Here is a 25,048-nt window from a genome sequence, read left to right on the forward strand (position 1 = left end):
AGATTTAAAGGCAGCCTGCAGCACTTTTAAAGGCTCTGAAGGGAGCAGTGAGGGAGCCCTGGTTAATGAACAAAGGGCTGAAATGGCAGAAGGCAGATTAAACCCAATTCACTGACACTTCCCTGGAAATTCTCAAGGCTATATCGGTTTGGAGGGAGGTTCTGTTCCCTCAGGACTGGAGGAGGAGACCTGTCACATCAACACAAGCAAGTCTGGATAGAAACTGCCGAGGGCCAGAGCAGGCAGCACGTGGCTGCAGTGAGGCAAAAGGATCAATAACCTGATATGTTCTGACAAGGTGAGCGTTAAACTTACAGGCTGATATGTGAATAAGGATGGAAGAGAAATTGTGGAAAGAACATCTCCACCCAGACACTGGCAATGTCCAAACAGCAGCATCAATCTTCAGGAACATGTCAGCCTCTCTGTGAAGGGTTCCGGTCAGTCAGAGATGACTGCTGCACTGCCCACACTGAGTGACCATCCTGGTGGGCCCATGATGGGCAGTCTGGCAGCACCATAGGCTTGTGTGTGTCTTTGATGGGTGAGGAACAATGGAAATTTATGTGCTTGTAGAAGAGGGCACAGAGCGTCAGAGGAGCCAAGAGTGACAGTGTCTGGATTGTGTTATCCTTATACCAATGGAAGATGAAGTGCTGGAGCTGGGAGACCTGGAGGCTGGGTGGGCAATCGCTGATGGTGAGATGGGTTGTGGATCCAGAGAGAGTGAGTGAGTGAGTGATGGGCACAGGAGAGGCTCTGCTGCTGAGTCCAAAACCTGGTGCTTGTGTGTTCACCATTGGTCAGATGGAGCTCTGGGTTAGGATCAGTCTCCAGGACATGTTGGGATGTGCATTACCCTCTAACATTCTTCACTCTCTCACAGATCAACAGCTGTGGTGAGCGGGAGACAAGTATCTACCTTGGAAGAGGAGGGGTCCTCAGAGGGTGCTCTGTCACATTACTCCCCATAACATCCGCCAGAGCAGATACTGTCTCACACGAGTAGCAAAGGGGTTACAATCTGGCAGCACAGGACAGCACACACAAACCCGAGCAGCTGATGGAGGCAGCAATAGCTGAGTTCACTGAGGGGAGAGGGCAGAGCCAGCTTGTGGAAGGTGAAATGTGACTGGAATCTTTAACAATGCAGCAGATACTGGAGCTGCAGTGTAAGGTATTTTAACATCCGGTGGAGTTTCCAAAGGCTGTGTGTATCCATACACAAAGGATGGAGGAGTCAATCCAGACCAGCAGTGTTACCATGTCTCAGGTATGAACACAAATAACATCCTCCACAGAGAGATTGGTGACCTTCATGGAGAGTCACATCCAGCATATCACCCACAGGAAATACACATGAGCTGCATGTTCTCACCACCTCCAGGAGCTCTGTGGGACACGGGCTGTGGGAGGGATGGGAAAATGATCCTGGAGTCACTGTCAGGACTTCCCAGCTGAACAGGGAGGGTCCAGTTTGCCCTGAATGGATAGAGGAGCGGCTGCCTGCAGCATTTGGGAGCTCCTCTCAGGATGTCCCTGGTGTGGGCAGTGGGTCCTCTTCTGCTCCGACTGTAACAGAAACACCTCATGAAGCTGTGATCACGGAGACAACTCCAGTATCTGTGCAGAGGATTCATAGTCGGACGGATCCTTCCAGGACTCAGGAAATCTGAGGACAAAGGCCACAGTCATTGAAATTCCCAGAGGAGAGAGATAAAGATCCTGCCTGTAACTCAGTGGAAAGTGCAGGGATGGGGGTGGTTGTCATGGTGGGGTTGCTTCCTTGGGTTTCACAGGGTTACACTTTGTTGTTACCGGTCACTTTGTTATGTTTGTATTTTCAGTAAATTCAGAGATGGAACACCACTAAATAAATCCTTCACCATATTACTGGGTCTTTAACAGTTCACTGGGAATGTGAGATGGGAAATACAGCACTGAATGAGCTCAATGCAATTCCAATGCCTTTGTTTCATGTAGTGACGGCTCCAGGGAAATTATAAAACATTCACAGAAACAGTAACAGTGCTGGAGATGGTGGAAGATTTATTACACTGAATGGCTGTGTGAGTTAAGGTCCATGGAAAACATGTCTGTATTACTGAATCTCCATCCTCCCTGACACATATCCCATGTCCCTGGCCTGTGGTCCATGGGGTTCCTCATCATGAAGCATCTGGTCAACATTGTATTGCATCACACTTTGTTCAAAGCTTCTCCACTCTAACTCCAGGTTGTATCGAACACAGCACAACACCAGGACATTGAGACCCTCGCTGGGTATATTGAATAGTTCCATCAGATCTATCTTTAGAATTCCTCTGGCCTGAACAACGGTCACACAATTTGTCCTGTAGCTGCTGTTTTCTCTCTCCTCTGTGACGGTGTTTGGGTTACACACAGGCACAATTACCCATCCCTTCAGTGGGTAGCGCTGGTCTTTATTAATTATTTCAGGGGATGATGGTATCACGGGCAATGCAAACACTTGCAGCCCATCCCCAATTGCCCTTGAGAAGGAGGTGGTGAGCCATCTTCTTAAATTCTGTACAGCATCTGGTACAAAATCTGGCAGGCTTTTTCCCAGATTGGAGACAATATCACGAGGGGCCATGAGCTTAGGGTGAGGGGGGAGAGGTATAATTTGGATACTAGAGGGAGGTTTTTCACACAGAGGGTCGTGGGGGTATGGAATGCACTACCAAGTAAGGTGGTGGAGGCAGGCACGCTGGACTTGTTTAAGGTTTACTTAGATAGACACATGAGCGAAACAGGGATGGAGGGTTATAGGAGACGGTTTTAAATAAGGGTCAGAGACTCGGGATGTTCTTGGAAATCTAATGCTCCATGTTGATGTTTTCTCTCTTTTACTCCACAGGTGTGTCGGTCCACCTTGTTGTCTACCGAGAGGCACTCACACGGTGGGTCGTGCGTGGGCTGCTCTTGGATGTTTCGAGAGTGGCCTAGTACTTTGCGTCGTTTGCGTATGCTTAAAACTGGACCAGCAGATGGGCACCACAACAGCTCAGTGACTATCACTGATCGCTGTGCAGATACATGGATTTGGGCCGGTGTCTGTGGGAGTTTGCGCATTCTCCCCGTGCCTGCGTGGGTTTCCTCCGGGTGCTCCGGTTTCCTCCCACACCCCAAAGATGTGCTCTTAGGCTGATTGGTGGAACAAATTGTCCCTAAATTATTCTCCCCTGAATCTGGTTTCCAATGGGGGTACCATAAGCATAGACACGGGTCAGGGGAGGTGTAGGAAAAATACATCGTTAAGATGGCGGCGCGGGCTCGTTGGGCCGAAGGGCCTGTTTCCCGTGTTGTGTTGTTCTTTGTAAAACCGTTAGGAAGGGATATCCCGGATTCTGATCCCACATCAGTGATGGAAAAGCAATATATTCCAAGTCAGAATGGTGTGTGGTTTGGAAAGAAATCTGAAGCTGGTTGGTGTTCCATCCTTCTGATATCCTTGCCCATCTCGGTGATGGATAGTGCCTGTTTGGATGATGCTGTCTCAGGAACCTTGGTGAGCTGCTCCATTCCACCTTGTATGTGGTAAAATCCTGCCACTGTGTGTCAGTGGTAGAGACAGTCAATGTTTAATTTGGTGAATGGCCAGCTGATCCAGTGGCTCCTTTTCCCTGGATGAGCTTCTTCAGTGTTTCTGAAGCTGCATCAATCCAGCAAGATGAGCGGATTCCATCACACTGCTGACTTGTGCCTTGGGCAACAATTTGGGAGACAGGAGGCAAGTTCCTCATCTCTGAATTCCCAGACTGTGATCTACCCTTGGAGCCACAGTGTTTACAGTTCAGTGTCTGTTCAATGGTCCCAGTGCACCCCCACCACTCAGGATGTTGATGGTTGAGGATTCAGTGATGGTGCTGCCATTCAATGTAAAGGGAATGTGGTTAGATTGCCTTCTGTTGGAGATGGTCCTTCCCTGGCATTTGTGTAGTGAAACATTACTTGCCATTTATCAGGTTAAGCCTGAATGTTCTTCAGACCTTTAGACATTAGATCTGTTGAAGAGTCATCCAGACTCGAAGGGTTCGCTGTTTTCTCTCCACAGAAGCTGTCAGGATGCTGGGATTTTCCAGCATTTTGTGTTTTGTTCAGGTCTTGCTGTTTATGGACATGGACTGGTTCAGTATCTGAGGAATTGTGAACAGTACTGAACATTGTACAATCATTAGTGAGCATCCTCACTCTGACCTTATAATGGAAGGAAGGTCATTGATAAAGCAATTGAAGGTGGTTGGGCTTCGGACATCACCCTGAGGAACTCCTGCAGTGATGATGAGGCACTGGAAGGATTCCACATTTTCTGATGATCAAGAGCAGACTGATGGAGTAGTAAATCACCAGATTGGATTTGTCCTGCTTTTTTCCCCATTGTCCGGTAGATCCAGTGTTGTAACTGTACTGGAACAGCTTGGCTCGGGGAATGGTTAGTTATGGAACACAATTCTTCAGTACCATTGCTGGGGTACTGCCAGACTGACAGATTTTACAGTACACAGTGCCTTCAGTCATTTCTTTACCTCACACACAGTGAATCAAATTGATATCTGTAATGCTGGGGACCTCAGGAGGAGGCTGAGATTAATCATTCTACTCAGCACTTCTGGCTGAAGGTGGCACTGATGTTCTGGGTTCCCTCATCAGTAATGATGGAATTCTTGTGGAATGTTTATAGAATCATACAATTCCCACAGTGTAGGAGGCCCTTTGGCTCATCGAGTCTTCACCAATTCTTTGAAAGAATATCATATCCAGACCCTGTCTCTGTAACTCCACATATATGGCCCATTAATCCCCCTAATCTACACACCCTGAGACACTTAGGACAACTTAGCATAGCCAATCAACCGAACTTGCAGATCTCTGGACAGTGGGAGAAAATTGGAGTACCCAGAGGGAACCCGCACAGACACTGGGAGTACGTGCAAACTCTACACATGATGTCACCCAAGGCTGGAACTGAACCCTGGTCCCTGGCGTTGTGAGGCAGCAGCATTAACCACTGTGCCACTGGGTCGCCTAATGTAAACGGCATGTCCAACATTTGTGGCATGTCTAACTCTATTTCTGACTGGATACGGTAAGACAGGAAATCTCTAATCTGATCCATTGGTTTTGGTGTGATGGAGCTCGGTCTATCATATGCTACATCCACTCTGTGGTCTGGTGGCCGTGTGCTGGAGCTTCATCAGGTTCACATCTCATTTTTAGATAAAGCCAATTCTCATTTGTTGATATATGTAAAGAAAATTAATCGTAGTAACACAGTACTGGTTGCTGGGGAAAGCCCACAGTCAGCTTCCTATAAATGAAAAGGTACAGTTCACCTCTCCTGCCTGCTTCCTGTCAGGATGTGGAGATGCCGGCGTTGGACTGGGGTAAACACAGTAAGAAGTCTGACAACACCAGGTTTTAGTCCAACTGATTTATTTGATAGTAAACTCACAAGCTTTCGAGGTTTCCCTGTACGTCAGGCGAATGGAGAGTTCTGGCCTCAGACAGAGCTTATAACAGCACAGACAGTTTACAGATTACTGATCAGAATGCAAATCTTTACACCTAACCTGCTATTCAAGTCCTAAAGTGGCTGACAATGTGAGTGGAAGGAGCATTGAGCACAGGTTAAAGAGATGTGTATTGTGTCCAGACAGTACAGTAAGTGAGGTTTTGCAAACCCAGGCAAGTCACGGGGGTTACAGATAGTGCGACATGAACCCAAGATCCCTGTTGAGACCGTCCTCATGTGTGTGGAACTTGGCTATCAGTCTCTGTTCAGCGACACTCAGATAACTTCATATCCAGCCTGCCTTTGTCTCTTTTATTTCATGGTCTCCAACTTTGCTCCTAAGCTTATTATACGTCTACTAATAGTGGACAGTGTTTTTAATAACAGGAATACTGATAGCAATGGTATATTTAGTATCGCTATTTATGTTATTAAAAACAATGTCCATTATTAATAGGGACATGATTCAGACTATTCTGCACTGGGATTATTGCCAGCTGAGCTGTGCCTTGAACTGCTGGACTGTGAGCTCTGGAATTCTCTTCATAACCCTCCCCACCCCCATCTCTGCATTCTCTTTTAAGATGCTCCTTAAGCTCCGTTTAATATAAGTTTGAGAGTGGATCCCTCAGGATAAAACTCATCAGAATTCCATGTAGTTTGTAATCTGCCTTACCAATATACAGCAGTTTTCTATGTTTAATCAAACTGAGAAGCTGACAGACAGAAACATCTATAATCTGAATGACAAATTAAACTAAATTAAACATGTGACCAGCCACATCTGGTAATTCTATAAACATTTAATTTTTTTGTCCATCTTTTTTATTCTCATGAATGGTTTTGAGAATAATTATAAATGATTAGTTAAATCTTTCACTCCTGAATCTCTCAGTTTATTGTAACTCAGGTTCAGACACATCACTGACTGGTTTGTATTGAGAGCAGAGGTGAGAATATCTGAGGCTGTTACTCTCCAAACTGGAGATCAGAGAGAGAAAGATTTCAGGAATCAGAGTGAATCCGTGATGTTTAACACAAGTACTGACAGGAATGATGTGGAATGGTTATTAATGACACTATTACTGACACTGATAATAATTTACAGTGTTAGACATCCACTGATTATTAACACAATCTCACACAGTCTGATACTTACTGTAGTTTCTGTATTTTACATTCTGGGTTCCTCAGAGCCGCAGACAATAGTTTCACTCCTGAATCTCCCACTTCATTGGCACCCAGACTAAATGGAGAAAGTGAAAAACACGCTAAATTCAGATTAATGTTCAGCAGGAGAAATAGCTGGATCTATTTTTGTGTCAGAAACTTAGCACCAATGGTGAACTGATTTAAGTTATGATACCTTACCCAAGTTGATCTTTCTCTACACCCTAGCTGTGACTGTAACACTACATTCTGGACTCTTTCCTTTCCTTCTCTATGTACAGTATGCTTGGGCACTAATAAATGTGACAATAATAAATAATATCAAACCCTTTCTGTTGAATGGAAAAGGCAACAGTCAGCATTGAAAAATGATGAACAATTCACTCTCACTGGTTTGCCTACTGGGGGGAAACCACTTTTCCATCTCTCAAAATATATATTTTGTTTAATTGTCCATGAGATATGGGTGTCGATGGCGAGACCAGCATTTATTTCCCACTGCTAATGGCCCCTCGGGGAGGAGATGCCCATATCCTGTGAACAAGAAAGTAATTTTAAACATGTCCCACATTCTGGTCTCATTTCCTGATCATCAGAATTACCCTCCTGAATCTCACTGACCCTGCTACATTTCCGGAAATTCAAATCATTTCTGCTGTTACAGAAATCCAGGATTTTATGAGAATTGTAGATTTTACGGAGAGTTAAATGGTAAAGCTGTGAGAGTGGATCCCTCTTAGCGCCTCTTAACTATTGACATTGTATCATCTATCTCAGTTTGTTGGAGTGGATGAAGTGAGGGCCAGGAGCCAGTAACCACAACCTAAAAGAGTGGGTCTATCTAATTTAGTCAAGTCTGTGGCTCCAGCCTAGAGCAGTACTGTTAAACTTAGCTGATTGTCGGAGGGTCAGTTAATCATTTAACTACTCTGAGGCGGCCCACACTGAGTTCAAAAGGGAAATGGTGAATCTAATAGTGACATAGAGGAAAACTAAATCCATTGGTTGGTAAACAAAACATGCTGTTTGCCACTGGCTTTATATTGCTGTGAATTGGAGGAAGCAACAGAAAGGGTCAATGATGGTTCTGCTGTTGATGTGGTGTACACGGATATTCAAAAATCATCTGATGCAGTGACACAACAGACTTGTGACATAAGCTCATTAAATAAATGGGAAAGTATTAATGTGGATACAAAATTGGATGAATAAAGAGTAATGGATATTTTCCAGGTTGGAGGATGTCTGTAGTGGAGAACCCGAGCGGTCAGTATTGGGATTCCTGCTTTTCCCTGATATATATGAATGATCTCGGTGTTTACAGTCTTGGGGAAAATTTCAAAATTTGTTGATCACAGAAATTTTTTGAGGCATCAGAAACTGTGAGGAGGGGAGCTTGGGACTGAAAAACAGACCATGGTGGAGTGTACAGATAGGTGGCAGATTAAGTTCAATGCAGAGACAGGTGAGGTGAGACTTTCAGGAAACATGTACATGAGGAAGCAATATAAAATAATCGGTAGAATTGTTAACGGATTGCAGGATCAGAGGGACTGGACGTATATGTACATTGATCATTGCTGTTAGCAGGGTAAGTGTAGGTAGCAGTTAATAAAGAATACAGCATCTTGGGCTTTACTGTTATGAAATAGTTTATGTTTGTGGGTATCAGATAATAATCCCTGAGTTTAAGTTTAATTTGTGTTTCTGTGCTTGTGAGCTCAGAAAGGGCCAAAACTTTAATTTCACTTCATGTTAAACAAAGCTGCCTGCCTGGTTTCACTTTAAACTGTCCCTGCATTTTAATTTAAGGGTTACAATACTGTAAGAGTTATAGAGGTTAAGAAAATGGTTGTTTATATTCAGAGACCCACAGTGAATGATAGAAACACTGAGTTTCAGTTGTAACCAGTTAACCCAAGAAGCAAGACGGTGTTTACAGAGGCTGCCAGGAGAGGCAGGACAACGCAGGGATTCAGAAAGCAGAACCCAAAATTTAAATCACCATCAGAAACCAAGAAGGAAAAGGGGAGTGTCAGGAAGATAGAAGTCAAAGTGACAATAAAACCTGAACCTGAACAAGCTACTGCTCCCAAAGTTAAAGAGAGGAGCAGAGAGAGGCTCCCAGTTACAGACAGAGCTGCTAAATGTGGACATGGTAAAGTTTGCTCACGAGTATCCAGACATCTGATATAATCCTAAAGTTGGTGACACCTTCATACAGCCAAGAGGAGCTGTGTACTGCTGGCCTGGCTGAGTATGGAGGAATACTGAAAGGAAACATTGAAATATTGGAGGGGGATCCTTGGTGAAGGCATCTGAGAGGAAGTGTTGATTGGGAAAGGATTCTAAAGGCTGTTTTTCCCCTGGAGTGGAGTTTCTGGAGCAGAAGTAAGAGTCCCAGTGAGACGAGTTTTCTCACATTGTTACAAACATTTGGGGGGATTTGAAGAAGAATCCACTCAGTTACTTTGGGCGGCATCTGTCACTTGGTTTCAGAGATGGGGCAGCTGACCACGGGTGGCTTGTTGGTTTACACTGACTGTGTACTTACTGAGAACATTAAAGCATAAGATCTATTCTATAAATCGTGTCATCCTTACAGATCTGCAGACATCTGTGAAGTTAGAAGGGTGAAGTAGTGGGGCACTGTAGTTTTTTCTTTACAAAGGTTTTAGTCTTTTGTTAAAAGTTAATGAACTGCCTTGTTCTTCTGTTCATCTACATTTCTAAATAATAAATAAAAGTCATGATTTACTAAGCCGGTGTTCTTAGACCTGACTGTCCAGACATCAGCTGGGATCATAACATTGTCAATAGGGGCATCGAGTACAAGAGCAAGGAGGCTGTGCCAAATCTGAAAAAAGATCTCACTGCACAGTGTCATACTTTAGGAAGGCTTAGAACACATTGGAGAGAGTGCTGAAGATGTTTACAAGATTGGCTACAAGGATGTGAAACTTAAATCACGAGGATCGATTGGAGAGGTTGTTCTCCTTGGAAGGAAGAATGCTAAGAGGAGATTTGAAATGTTCAAAATAGTGATGGTGCTGGACAGAGCAGGTAGCAAATCAACATTTGCTGTTTGGACAAGGACCAACAACACGATTTAAATTGATTTGCAAAAGATGCAAATACAGTGTGAAAAAAACTATTTTTAAACAGAGTGAGTGGTTCAGGTTTTATGAGGCTGCAGTGAAAGAGAAAACTGGTGGGCTGCTGTAACCGAACAGGGAGTTTTATTACATAACTGCCCACTGTGAAGGTTAATACAAGACTGAACTTCCACTTCAACCCTGACTGATGTCACCGGTGATCACATGAATTATAAAGGGACACTGTCCGATATAACACACACCAACTATAATACATGAGAGGCAGCGTATAGAAAAATAATCCTGATAATAATTAGCTACAAACTGTAAGCTGTACTGAACACAGAAACAATTATTTTTCTAGCATCATACAGAATCAGATGGTTTTTGTTGGGAGAGTGAAATATTTATTTTTAAATTTTGTAGGGAGGCCTTTACACCTCTAATTATTTAAAATGTATCCCAATAATGCTTTCATTCACTCAAGGAATGTGATCATCGCTGGTGTTGCCAACATTTACTGCCCATGGCTATTTATCCACGAGAATCTGCCTTCTTGAAAAGATGTAGTTTTATCAGAGAATCATCGATTTATTACAGGTTCAGAATGAGGCCAATCGGCCCATCATATCTGCAGCTGCTCTGAAATGAACATTATTACTTTACACCATTCTCCCACACTTTCTCTGTGACCATTGGACATTGTTTCTCTCTCGACTTCCTTAACTGAACATGTCTCTGTTTTATTAGAACAAAGGAAATGGTTTTTCAACAATGAAAATATTCGCTATGAGACCAAACAAACAGTTACCTCAACTCCTGACACTTGTGCAGAACAGGTCCCAGCCGCTGGATCCCTTCACACTGAATGTAGCATTCCTCCAGATCGAGGTGTTTTATTGTATCACAGAGTCCAATGACATGAGACAGGACTGCACAGTCAATCGGGGTCAGTCGCAATCCACTAAATGAAAGTGTTTTCACAGATCCCACTGTGTTCTCAGCCAGTGCTTTATTCTGAGACTCAAACAGGTAGTGGAATGTGTTCAGGAGCTTCCTTTTCCCAGTTTCAGTCTGTGTGTCTCCAAGCTGCCCTTCAACCTTCTCCTTCACCCAGTCAATCACTCGGCAGGTTGTCTGATGAAGAAATGGACCCAGAAACTTCTCCAGGGGTCGAGCTGACTGTGGGGAGGAGAGACCAGCAACAAAACGGAGAAATATCTCAAATCGCCCATCTTCCTCGCTGTGGGCTTCACTGAGGAGTTTCCCGATCTCCCCGGGATCTGGAGTCAGGAATTGTGTGAGTGCAGATACAAACTCTTGGATGGTGAGATGTGGGAATGTATAAACCACACTCTGGGCAGAATCATCTCTCTCTAAAAGCTCCATCAGGAACCCAGACAGGAACTGGGAAGGTTGTAGATTGTACTCAATCAAATCTGCATTTCCAAACACAATCTTCTTCTTGGAGACTCCTGTGTAGGCCATCTCACCAAGCTTCAGTAACACATCACGGGGGTTTTCAATCTCTCGGCTATGGTTTTTCAGAATGTTGTAAATATAGTAGGAATATAGTTGGGTGATGGTCTTGGGAACTTGCTGCTGTTTCCTGTCTCTTTGTGTAAAGAAGGGACCCAGTGACAGAGCAAGGATCCAGCAGTAGGAAGGGTTGTAACACATGGTGTACAGGATCTCGTTCTCCTTCACGTGTTTGAAAACAGCTGCTGCCACCGTCTGATCTTCAAAAAACTTGTTGAAATATTCCTTCCGTTCATCACCAACAAATCCCAGGATTTCAGCCCAGACACTGATCTCAGCCTTTTCTAATAAATGTAATGCAGTGGGGCGGCTGGTCACTAGCACTGAACATCCTGGGAGCAGCTTGTGCTGTATTAAACTGTACACAATGTCAGACACTTCACACCAGCATTCAGGATCTGTGCACATGGACTGAGGTTCTGTATTTCTCCGATTGTCGGCAAAATCAAACGTGTCCTTGAATTCATCCAAACCATCGAATATAAACAGCAATCCCTCTGGGTTCTTCCAGAGCTCTCCCAGGATATTCCCAAAGTAAGGATAGAAAAACAGTATCAGATTCCTCAGGTTTATTCTACAGTTAATAGTGTTCAAATCCCGGAATTTAAAACTGAAGACAAATTGAAAGTGTGGGTATATTTTCCCAGTGGCCCAGTCATAAACAATCTTTTGGACCATTGTTGTTTTTCCAATTCCCGGGACTCCGCTCACTGCTGCTGAATTCCCAGATTTGGATTTTCTCTGGGAAAAGCTGCTCTGAAACAATTGATCAGTTCGGATTTTTTCCAGTTCTCTCCGGAGATGTTTCTTTCTCCATTCTTCATGGTCTCGGCCTCTTGCCAGCAGCTCATGTTCGACAAGTGTCCGATCTCGAACATTGGAAATAACCGTTAGCTCAATGTATCGATCAACCAGCTGGAAAATCTTAACCTTCTCCTTTATGAGGATAGTGTTCACTCTCAGAGTTTCAGTTTGTACCCGGAGTGTCTCCTTGTGTTTCTGTTGGAGATCTTCAATTAGAACAGAGAGAAAATGTTAGTTACATTAAGACACTGTCTTTGCTGATTTGAGGGATTTATTTTACACTGTCAGTCAAGGTTTGAGTAGAATATAAAATTGAGTTATTGGAAACCTCATTTGACAATGATTAATTTCCACAACGTTTCAGATTGTCATTTAATTCCAATATTTCTATAACGTGTTGGGGGTGATTCTCCCAAACAGGAATCTAAATGTCGAATGTGTGTAAAAACTGGAGTAAATCATGCTGGACTTTTCAGCGGGAGTTTCAGAATGAATCTCCCACAATCTGTGCACAGCAGAGTGCACGAGTGTGAATCAGATGGAAACTCAGTGAATGGAGCCTATTCCGGTTGGAGAGACCGGCAGCATCGCACTGAGTGGCTACTGTGTGTGCGATGTGTCAGCACAAAGATCGGCACATGCGTAGTGACCCCACACTGCCGGCACCCTGGTCGTTAGCCCCATGAACACACCCAGGCCATCATTACCCTCCACCCCCACACAGTCCCGGCCCATCCCCCCACCCCAACATAGGTTTCACACCCCCCCAGCAGGCTGGTCCCCTCTCCCCACCCTGATGGCCAGCCCCAATCGCTGTCCTCCCTCCCTCTGTCACTCAGCCAGAATGCAGAGTGGAAGCGGGACTCCCCACCCTCACTCCCACAGGCCAGATCCCCATTAGGTCCTGAACTCTTGGCACTGCTCAATACCCAGTAGACAGTGCCAAGGTGTCCTGGACATTAGGACTCTGCCCCTTTGGCAGTGCCAGGGGCCCAGGCTGGCAATGCCCAGGGTACCCCAGCCACCTCCACCCTCCTAGGGGCTTCGATGTCATCCCCTTCACTCCAGTGGGGTCTGTTCGCCAGCTCCCTACAAAATCCTGTTGGAGTGAACAACTCCTGACGTGAGGTGGTGACAGGGCGAGAGGCTAACGGGCCTGGAAATTTCAGTGCTGGGCTTGCTAGTGACTTTTAAGCAGATTCAAATGCACATTGTAATAATTTATCCAGCTCCGCACTGATCTCTGGCACAGAGCTGACGGTGCCCCCTCTCGTGTCAGTATATCTTTATCTAGGAAGGAAACCAAATCTATACACAGTACTCCAGGTGTGAACCTACCAACACCTGGTGCAGCTGCAACATAGCCTCCCTGTTTTTAAACTCCATCCGTCTATCAATGAAGGACAAAATTACATTTGAGTTCTTGCACAGTGACAGCCAGGTCCCTCTGCACAGCAGTATGCTGCAATTTTTTACCATTTAAATAATAATCCATTTTACTGTTATTCCTACCAAAATGGGTGACGTCACATTTATCAATATTGTACTCCATTTGCCAGAGCCTCGCCCACTCACTTACACTATCTATATTACATTGTAGACTTTCATCAGCCTCTGCACACTTTTCTCTGCTACTCACCCTAGTGTCATCTGCCAATTTTGACATACAACTCAAAATCATCACTGTAAATCATAAACAATTGCAGTCTCAACCCTGAGGCACACTAGTCATTGATCGCCAACCAGAAAAAAACACCCATTTACCCCCAATCTTTTCTTTCTGTTAGTTAGAACACCCAGACACACAGGAACTCTGTACTGAGATTCACACAGTACCGGGTTTCGACCCGGTGTGTACAAGACTTCAGAATTAATAGCAATTAACAGCTGGATTAAGTGAAAAGGTGCATTAATCACATAATTTTGGGAAAAAAACGAGAGATGATATGAATTGTAATTTGAAACTATGTATGGTTGAGTATTAATGATAAAACCGAATCATGCTCTACCCAATTTCCACAGTCTTTAATTTTCACTATCCCAGATTTTCACAATCTCTTAAAAAAGGCTCCAATCATTCAGATTCTCAGAAGTGAAATGGTTTATTATCTCCATTTCCTCTCTTACCTTTCAGGTTACTGGATAATTCAGATAAACCACGTGCGATGTCCATATAATCAAACGAATCAGCACCTGTTTAAATAAATGATCTTCCATGAAAACAGCTCTGTGTAATATTACACTGATACTGGCAGTGTTTAAATGTGAAATTGAATTCACTGTGATTTTACCGTACCAAGTTCCTGTATTTCTTTCAGTATTTTATCCAGCTTTGGGACTCCGTGACGCATTCTCACAAAGGATTCCCACATCACCCTTCGAGCCCGAGATCCTTTTCCCATCACCAGACTGAGGAGAAGTTTGGAACTGTCCGCCCGGTTTCCCTTATCCACGAGCTCAGTGACTTTCTATGAAGAATAATAATGAAGAATAATGAGACACAGAGTGAAAGATAAACACTGAGAATGAGAAGGAAAGGATCTGCTCAGTGATGGGATTTCCCAGTTGTTTTCAGCTCAGAAATCAGTCACTGGGCCAAGTCCTGATCCATAATAAACACGGACTGAAAATTCTCCTGAAATCTCCTTCCAATCATTAACAATAAACAAATGTGAATCAACTGAACTAGAAATCATGTGATTAGTTGTCTGTCCTTCAGTGTCCAATGCGATGGGACGGCACATTGACACAGTAGTTAGCACTGCTGCTTCACAGCTCCAGGGACCTGTAATCGATTCCTGGCTTAGGTCACTGTCTGTGTGGAGTTTGCACATTCTCCTAATGTCTGTGTGGGTTTCCTCCAGATTCCTCCCACAGTCCAAAGATGTGCAGGTTAGCTTGTTTGTGCGTCTGTTCTCCTGTAACGGAGACCAGCTAAGGATGTATCAAATGCCCATTATGGCTATCCATTATGATGTCCAGCAGTGGTAGGGAAATTACTGGACAGGAATCTTCAAAACAGGATTTATTCCCACTTGGAAATAAGTGGACGTACTTGGGAAGGGGAGGCCGTGTCTCACTAACTAGATCGAGTTTTTTGAGGAAGTGACGAAGATGATTGATGAGGATAGGGCAGTGGATGTTGTCTCTATGGGCTTCAGTAAGGTCTCTGACAAGGTCCCTCATGGCAGACTGGTGCAGAAGGTGAAGATGCATGGGATCAGAGGTGAGCTGGCAAGGTGGATATTAAACTGGCTCAGTCAAAGACAGAGGATTAGCAGTGGGAGGGTACCTTTCTGAAAGGAGGGCTGTGACAACTGGCGGTAGTCAGAGATCAGTGCTGGGAACTTTGCCATATATATGTAAATGATTTGGGGGAAAATGTAACTGGTTTGATTAGTAAGTTTGCTGACGAGACAAAGGTTGATGGATTTGTGGATAGCGATGAGGAACATCAGAGAATATAGCAGGATATAGATCAGTTGGAGACTTGGGCAGAGAGGTGGCAGATGGAGTTTAAATTGGACAAGTGTGAGGTAATGCATTTTTGATGTCTAATACAGAAAGGAAATACACAGTAAATGGCAGAACCCTTAAGAGTATTGATAGGCAAAGGGATCTGAGTGCACAGTTACACAGGTCACTGAAAGTGGCAATGCAGATGGAGAAGGTAATCAAGGCAGCATACAGCACGCTGGCCTTCATCGCCTGGGGCACTGAGTTTAAAAATTGGCAAGTCATGTTATAGAACCTTAGCTGGAATATTGTGTTAAATTCTGGTCGCCACACTACCAGAAGGATATGGAGGTTTTGGAGAGGGTTCAGAAAAGATTTACCAGGATGTTCCCTGGTGTGAAGGACATTAGCTATGAGGAAAGGTTGGAGAAACTTTCTTCTCACTGGAGTGATGATCTGATAGAAGTTTACAAGATTATGAGGGGCATGAACTGAGTGGATCATCAGAAGCTTTTTTCCCCAGGGTGAAGAGTCAGTTACTAGGGGACACAGGTTTACGGTGCGAGGGGCAAGGTTTAAAGGAGATGTACAAGGCAAGTTTTTTAACAGAGGGTGGTGGGTACCTGGAACTCACTGCCGGGGAAGGTAGTGGAAGCAGATACGATAGTGACTTTAAGGGACATCTTGACAAATACATGAATAGGATGGGAACAGAGGGATATGGTTCCCTGGAACCATAGACGGATTTAGTTAAGTCGGGCAGCATGGTCGGTGCAGGCTCGGAGGGTCGAAGGGCCTTTTCCTTTGTTCTTTGGGGTTAGCCATTTCCCAGTAATTCTATAATGATGAGGGCAGCCTTTGTTGTGGTGATGTGATTCCCTTGTATATCTCTGACTCCGGAAGAAGGAATAGCAGCATGGTACGGTCAGGTATTGGCCATGGTTTCTTCACTAGGCAGCACACGTTTTACCGATTCCTGTAATTTCACCTTGGCTGTGCCCTTTGGCAGTACTTGTAATCATTTATTGTCTGGCATCCGCAACTCTCTGGCATATGTTCCCCAACACTCTTAGGGTCATCACTGCCTTTCGTTGATGGTCTTTTAAAGTTCCGATCTCACAAAGGGTCCTTTAACACCTGGTTTACACAAGCCCTCTCTATTAAAGACTGTTTACACAATGACACTCTCCCCAGTTGGATGACTTTGCTGCCTGATGCCCCTTGTAGTTCCTGAGCACCTCGTCTGCTTTATTTTCACATTAGGTTATTGGAATTATTTGTTGTGAATCCAGACTGAGTTATACCAACAGCTTCTTTTGGTCTAGTTAGATTATTGATGCTTCAGACCAATCTATATCACCACAATTCATCTCGAGGCAGCAAGATTTCACAAATGTTCTGCTAATTTTCATCATCCAGACAGGAATTGGGTGATAGGTTCCCTACAGATTTCTCAGCCACATTGAAGTGGTACCCCTGGAGTATAACAGAGGGATTCGGGTCATGGAGGTTTTTCCCTCGATCTACTAGTTCATCAATAGTTTAAGTCAGGAACATGCAGCAAGGTCAAACTTTTTAAATCATACTGAATGTCAGGGCCTCGCACGCTCTCAACAATATTACATTTGTTTTTCATCTCCTTCAATGTTGCTGACATGAAATTAGTAATGCATGCTCTCTGTACACTCTTATCATAGGGCTCAGGTTTCCCAAAAACAATCATATTTCCTTCTCATTACTGAAGCTACTTGATGAATGTAGTCGTCCGCAGAGGCTCCTCATCGCCAATGCAGTAAGCCTCCAAATCCACTTTCCCATCACCAGAAACCTTTTATTGAAAATCAAAAGGAAGAACAGCAATCACAACTTACAGCAAGTCTGTATCCCAGAACCAGCAGTCCGGTTAAAGATACTGCTCAAACAGAAAGTTTGTACTTCAAAAAGCCAGCAGGAGATTTAATGACCATCTCCCATGTCCTTTCTGGCCATCATAACACTCGTCTACACAACTCATTGAGCCAGGGTTAGGCCTCTGGTTTGATTATAATGGTGGAGTGATGGATGTGTGATGTTATTATTGAATAGATTGAGGTGATCAGCAATGCTGCACCTGATAATCTAGCACATTTCACAAGGACATAGCATCGCACAACACCACACCCACTCCTCAGTTTGAAGAAGGTTCTTCATCTCCAACACAGACAGTACACTGAGTCTTACCAACACTGTCATAAACAAGTGAATCTGCCACAAGTTCAGCCTGGATAGTTCAGTCAGTAATCGTGCTGCCAAGACACCCTTGATTGGAGAAATTAAGCTGTTTTGCCTCTTTTTCTAGACCGTTTCAGAGGGCAGTGAGTAGTCAAACACATTTGTGGATCCACAAACAGGCCAGCTTGAGTCAGGACAGCAGGTTTCCTCAGCTAAAATCACAGGTAAGATGCCTGAAGATTGAAGGGTGCCAAATGCTGTGCCTTTGTTTAAGGGCCGAAGAGAAAAGTCTGGAAACTAGAGGCCGGTGAACCTCACATCTGTCATCGGGAAGTTGTTTGAAGATATTTTGAAAGACAGATTCTACAGACATTTAGAGACGCAATGACTGATAGAGGACAGGCAGCATGGTTTTGAGTGGAAAATCATGGCTCTCAAATTTGATTGAGTTTTTTGAAGGGGTAACCAAGAAGGTAGATGAGGGAAGTGCAGTTGATGTTGTCTACATGGACTTTAGTAAGGTCTTTGACAAGGTACTGCATGGTAGGTTGCTGCATAAGGTTAAATCTAACGGGATCCAGGGTGAGGTATCTAAATGGATCCAAAATTGGCTTGATGACAGAAGACAGAGGGTGGTTGTATTGGGTTGTTTTTCAAACTGGAAGCCTGTGACTTGTCATGTGCCTCAGGGATCAGTGCTGGGTGTACTGTTATGTGTCATTCATATTAATGATTTGGATGAGAATTTAGTCAGCATGGTTAGTAAGTTTGCAGATGACATCAAGATTGGTGGCATGGCAGACAGTGAAGACAGTTATCTAGCATTGTAACAGCCAGTGGGCTGACAAATGGCAGATGGAGTTTAATTTAGATAAATGTAAGGTGATGCATTTTGGTAGATTGAACCAGGGCAGGACTTACTCAGTTAATGGTCGGGCATTGGGGAGAGTTACAGAACAAAGAGATCTAGAGGCACAAGCTCATAGCTCCTTGAAAGTGGACAGAGTGGTGAAGAAGGCATTCGGCATGCTTGGTTTCAATAGTCAGAACATTGAATACAGGAGTTGGGATGTCTTCAAGTTGTACAAGACATTGATAAGGCCACACTTGGAATAACGTATCCAGTTCTAGTCACCCTATTATAGGAAGTATATTATTAAACTAGAAAGAGTGCAGAAAATATTTACTAGGACGCTACTTGGACTTGATGGATCGAGTTGTAAGGAGCGGCTGGATAGACTGGGAGTTTTTTCCTCTGGAGCATAGAAGGCTGAGAGGTGATCTTATAGAGGTCTATAAAATAATGAGGGGCACAGATCAGTGAGATAGTCAACATCATTTCCAAAAGGTAGAGGAGATTAAACTAGAGCGCATAGTTTAAGGTGAGAGGGGAGATACAAAGGGGTCCAGAGGATGGTGTGTGTCTGGAACAAGCTGCCAGAGGTAGTAGTAGAGGTGGGTACAACTTTGTATTTTAAAAGTCATTGGGAGTTACATGAGATGGGTATGGAGGGATATGGGACAAACAGGGGCAATTGGAACTAGCTTTGGGGTTAAAAGTGGGGCAGCATGGATAAGCTGGGCCGAAGGGACTGTTTACATGCTGAAAATCTCTATGACTTTAGAAAGGGCCTTTGACGAAAATCGAATATTAATGTCAAAGCACGTTCTATGGTGTTTTAAAGCTCCGATCTCACAAGGCACCTTTAACACTGGTTTACACAAGCACCGAGTGGATTTCTGGATTTTGAGACCAGATCTCCAGTTTGTGTATCCAGTAATCTCCCAATAAGTTGCGGGGCGAGTCCAGCCGAGCTCCTGTCCCCGGGCGGGGCGAGTGCAGCCGAGCTCCTGTCCCCGGGGTGAGTGCAGCCGAGCTCCTGTCCCCGGGGGGGGGGCGAGTGCAGCCGAGCTCCTGTCCCCGGGGGGGGCGAGTGCAGCCGAGCTCCTGTCCCCGGGGGGGGGGGGGCGAGTGCAGCCGAGCTCCTGTCCCCGGGGGGGGGGGGCGAGTGCAGCCGAGCTCCTGTCCCCGGGGTGAGTGCAGCCGAGCTCCTGTCCCCGGGGGGGGCGAGTGCAGCCGAGCTCCTGTCCCCGGGGGGGGCGAGTGCAGCCGAGCCCCTGTCCCCGGGGGGGGCGAGTGCAGCCGAGTTCCTGTCCCCGGGGGGGGCGAGTGCAGCCGAGCTCCTGTCCCCGGGGCGAGTGCAGCCGAGCTCCTGTCCCCGGGGGGGGGTGACTGCAGCCGAGCTCCTGTCCCCGGGGGGGGCGAGTCCAGCCGAGCTCCTGTCCCCGGGGGGGGCGAGTGCAGCCGAGCCCCTGTCCCCGGGGGGGGCGAGTGCAGCCGAGCTCCTGTCCCCGGGGGGGGTACCTGGGTCTGGTGTGGACTTACAGACAGGAATATTATTAGTTAATAACTCCATTATCAGTGCAGCTTGTGATTCCTTGTATACTCGAAGATTATCTGGACAGAACCTGTTCTTTTACCATCAGGATCAATATATCCTGAAAGTTTTGCACTGATTGAAATAATTCATTCTGTGTCCCCCCCACTTACCCCATGTTCTTGTCCAGTGAAAATCCTCTCGTATGTTAACGAGAAGCTGATTCCATCCACTCCTCCTTCCATCGCCTGCTCTAGTCTGTCCCGGTAGAATTTTGTCAATTTGAACAGTTGATATTCATCACAGTTTGTCAGGAACTCAGGGATTGTGGGGTTTGGATCTGTGAACACAAATGGAGAAAATTAAACTTGTCAATGAGTTTCTATCCATGTTGTTACACGTTACAAGAAGCAACTGAAGCCCCCTGTGAACCGTATTATCAAACACCTTCTGGGAACACAGAAACATTCAGTGAAAGTATATCTGACCTTACCCCTGTAACAAACTTAGCCCCACATCCATAAAGATCCATTGTTAAAAGGCTATCAATTCCAAATATAAAACCAACATTTTTGTTTAATTATTCACTGGATGTGGGGGTTGCTGGTAAGGTTTGAATTTGTTTTCTTTCCTGAACTGCCACTGGAGGGAAACTTGCAGTTAGTGGCCTTCCCATATATCTGCTGCCCTTGTCCCTCAAGGGTGACAGAGATCATGGATTGGGAAATGTTGAAGGAGCTTTGGTGGGTTGCCGCAGTTCCTCCTGTAAATGATACATATTACTGTCACTGTGCATATATTGGATATATTACACTGGAAAGGAATGGTTCGATCAAGCAGACACAGCACGGATTCATGAAGGGGAAGTCGTGTTTGACGAATTTACTGGATTTTTTTATGAAGATGTGACTAGTGCTGTAGACAGAGGGGAACAGGTGGATGTGGTGTTTTTAGATTTCCAGAAGAAATTTGATAAGGTGCCTCACAAAAGGTTGCTGCAGAAGATTAAGGTGCACGGAGTTGGGGGTAAGGTGTTAGCGTGGATTGAGGATTGGTTGTCTAATAGGAAGCAGAGAGTTGGAATAAATGGGTGCTTTTTCTGATTGGCAGTTGGTGACTAGTGGAGTGCTGCAGGGATCGGTGCTGGGACCTCAGCTATTTACCATGTACATAGACAATCTGGAGGAGGGGACTGAGTGTCGGGTAACAAAGTTTGCTGAAGACACAAAGATGAGTGGAAAAGCAAATTGTGTGGAGGACACAGAGTCTGCAGAGAGATTTGGATAGGCTAAGTGAGTGGGCGAGGGCCTGGCAGATGGAGTATAATGTTGCCAAGTGTGAGGTTATCCACTTTGGAAGAAATAGTATTAAAATGGATTATTATTTAAATGGTGAAAAATTACAACATGTTAGTGTGCAGAGGGACCTGGGGGTTTGTGCATGAATCGTAAAAACCCAGTCTGCAGGTGCAGCAGGTGATCAAGAAGGCGAATGGGATGCTGGCCTTTATAGCGAGGGGGACTGAATATAAAAGCAGGGAGGTCTTGCTGCAACTGTACAGGGCATTGGTGAGGCCGCAGCTGGAGTACTGTATGCAGTTTTGGTCCCTTTATTTGCAAAAGGATATTTTGGCCTTGGAGGGAGTACAGAGAAGGTTCACCAGGTTGATACTGGAAATGAGGGGTTCGCTTCTGAGGAGAGATAGAGTAGATTGGGCCTGTACTCGTTGGAGTTTAGAAAGCTGAGGGGTGATCTATAGAGACATATAAGAATATGAAGGGGCTAGATAGGATAGAGGTAGAGAGATACTTTCCACTTAAAAAGGAAACCGGAACAAGAGGGCACAGCCTCAAAATAAGGAGGGGGGGGTGTTCAGTGTAGAACAGAGTTGAGGAGGAACTTTTTCTCTCAAAGGGTGGTGAATCTCTGGAATTCTCTGCCCATTGAAGTGGTGGAGGCTGCCTCATTGAATATATTTAAGTCACGGGTAGATAGGTTTCTGATAGACAAGGGTTATGGGGAGAAAGCGGGAATGTGGAACTGATCCACTTCACATCAGCCATGATCTTATTGAATGGCGGGGCAGGCTCGAAGGGCTAGATGGCCTACTCCTGCTCCTATTTCTTATGTTCTTATGCATTGGTGGCTAAGGGAGTGAGGTGCTGTACAATTGAGCTATCTGTCCCTATACAACAGGAACAAGACTGTATCCAGGCATGGACAGATAAGTGGCAGGTAACACTAACACCAGACAACTGCCACACAACGAGCACTGCCAACAGAGACTCTAATCATCTCCCCATGGCATTCAACAGAATTACCATCACTGAATCTTCCACTGACCATATTCCCTGGGTTACCATTGAGACAAAACTGAACTTGACAAGCAATATAAATTCTGTGGCTATAAGGACAGGTAAGAGGCTGGGAATTCTGCAGCAGATATTTCTCATTTCCCAATTTCCCAAAGCCTGTTCACTATTTAAAATGCACAACCAGTAAAGTGATGGAATATTCATCTCTTGCCCAGAAGAAACCAGCTCCATTCACATGCAATAAGCTCAACATTATTCACGACAAAACAACATGCTTGATTGGCAAACTATTGCAACTTCCAAGCCCATGACCTTTACCCCCAGCAGGGTGGCATATGTATGGGAACATGACCACATGAAAGTTCCTGACTTGGACTGATATCCCACTTCTTTCAAAATCCCAGGACACCCTTCCTAATATACTGTGGGTCTACCTGCACCACATGGACTGCAGAGGTTCAAGTCAGCAGCAGCTCATCACCACCTTTCAAGGGAAGATAAGATGGGTAATAAATACTGGCTTCACCAACAAGGCTCAAACCTCTATAATGAATCTGAGAAAAATGCCTCACCGACTTTGTTTAAAACACTGGAATGAACCTCATCTCTGATTCATCATTAGATTCCTGGAGATGTCTGGCATGTTATTCCCTAATTCACTGTAAATTCTGATGCAAATTTGGCATTTGACATATCCCCATTTCCATATTTTCACCGACAATATCACTATTATCAGTTTTCACAGGGTCTACATTATTACTGACCACCGTCTGTTCCCAAATGTAACCAAAAAAAGTGTTGATTTAATACCACTGCAAGTTTCATTTCATGCTCTCGAAATATGTTTGTTTCACTCATTGCTGTTCTTTCCAGGTAACAGTATCTATATTAATTTTGTATTGTGTAAAAGGGGTGTTAGGAATACATAACTACACCAGAGTAAGACGGTGACCGAGAGCAGCAAATTAGCTTCAAGTGGGATTTCAGTGCATGGGAGAGAGGTGTGGGAGATATAGGAATTATTCTAAGTTAATTAAATGAGCAATCAATTTAAGTAAATAACATAAGTAGCAAAGGCACCACTGGTGCTATGTTGCAGCTGTGGAAATGTGGGAGCTTTTGGATTACAAGGCGATTTGCTGATGTATTTGTCAGGAAAAGTATAAGCAGCTGGAGGAAATTCGTATCAGGATTACTGATCTGGAAGCTGAACTGAAGACACTGTGTAATATCAGGCAGAGAGAGAAATAGCCGGACACTTTGTTCCAAAAGAATTTAGTGAGGGGGAATGACACTGTTCACTGCAGTAAACAGCAAGAGTGTAAAAATTGTTGCCTGACAAGTGCCAGGTTGAGGCTGAAGAATGGGTCTAAGACTTGTGTTCTCCACTGAAATAAACAGGTAGCCGGTAAAAATGGTGAAAGTTGATAGTAGGAGTTTTTAACAAGTATTCAAACAGGAAAAGAGTCAGTACAGTTGGTGCTGGCCCTGTGGAGAGTGACAATGGGGACAGACTAGCAGATAATAATGAACTGGCAGATGAAGTGAAAACACAATTTGTTGCTGTCTACACTCTAGAGGATACAGAAACATTCAGTAATATCTGTAGGACAGTGATTAGGAAAGAAATCTGATGAAATTGCAATCACGAGAAGGATGGTACTGAGCAAACTGCCAGAGCTGAGGCTGACAGATCTCCAGATTGAGATGGCATTCATCGTGGGATCACAAAAAGATAGGTAATGAGGTACTGGATACATTGGTGTTAATTTTCAAAAATTCCCTAGTTTGTGAAACGGTTCCATCAGGCTGAAAACCTGATAAATTTAACCCGTGTATTCAATAGGGATGGAGGATAAAAAAAGATACTCTAGGCCAGTTACTTTGACTTCTGTCACAGATAAAGCACTCAAATCGATCATTAAGAAGGTTATACCTGGACACAGAGAAACTCAAGGAAATCTGGGAGAGTCAGCATGGAAAGGGAAATCGTGCTTAATTAATTCATTGGTCTTCTTTGAAAGTAGCCACACCCCCACTTCCTGCCTTCAAACAAACCACTGTCCTCAGCAAACTACCCAGCCTTCAGGAGAACAGTGACCACAATACCACACAACCCTGCCACAGCAACCTCTGCAAGACATGCCGGATCACTGACACGGATGCCATCATCACACGTGAGAATACCATCCACCAGATACACGGTAAATACTCCTGTAACTCGGCCAACATTGTCTACCTGATACGCTGCAGGAAAGGATGTCCCAAGGCATGGTACACTGGGGAGACCATGCAGATGCTACAATAAAGGATGAATAAACATCTCTCAACAATCACCAGGCGAGACTGTTCTCTTCCTGTTGGTGAGCACTTCAGCGGTCACGGGCATTCAGTCTCTGATCTTCGGATAAGTGTTCTCCAAGGCGGCCTTCATGACACACAACAACGCAGAGTCACTGAGCAGAGACTGATAGCCAAGTTCCACACACGAGAATGGCCTCAACCAGGATACTGGGTTCATGTCGCACTCTCTGTAACCCCATG

The 25,048-nt window shown here is 44.7% G+C and overlaps 1 protein-coding gene across 1 annotated transcript in view; it reads right to left on the reverse strand.

Moving 5' to 3' along the window:
* LOC145337701 (NACHT, LRR and PYD domains-containing protein 3-like) overlaps window positions 1–20,528 on the reverse strand; it is a 45,957-nt gene extending 25,429 nt beyond the window's left edge. The window contains exons 1-5 of the mRNA XM_080182533.1: window positions 20,363–20,528; window positions 14,441–14,612; window positions 14,272–14,337; window positions 10,613–12,350; window positions 6,696–6,782 (exon numbers count right to left, since the gene is read on the reverse strand). Coding sequence (XP_080038659.1) covers window positions 6,696–6,782; window positions 10,613–12,350; window positions 14,272–14,337; window positions 14,441–14,612; window positions 20,363–20,434 — 2,135 coding nt within the window. The 5' untranslated portion in view covers window positions 20,435–20,528. The remainder of the gene's footprint in view (window positions 1–6,695; window positions 6,783–10,612; window positions 12,351–14,271; window positions 14,338–14,440; window positions 14,613–20,362) is intronic.
* Window positions 20,529–25,048: the final 4,520 nt, after the last annotated feature.

This window comes from Carcharhinus amblyrhynchos, unplaced genomic scaffold, assembly GCF_965287045.1.
Source record: "Carcharhinus amblyrhynchos unplaced genomic scaffold, sCarAmb.v2.hapA scaffold_62, whole genome shotgun sequence".
Lineage (NCBI taxonomy): Eukaryota > Metazoa > Chordata > Chondrichthyes > Carcharhiniformes > Carcharhinidae > Carcharhinus > Carcharhinus amblyrhynchos.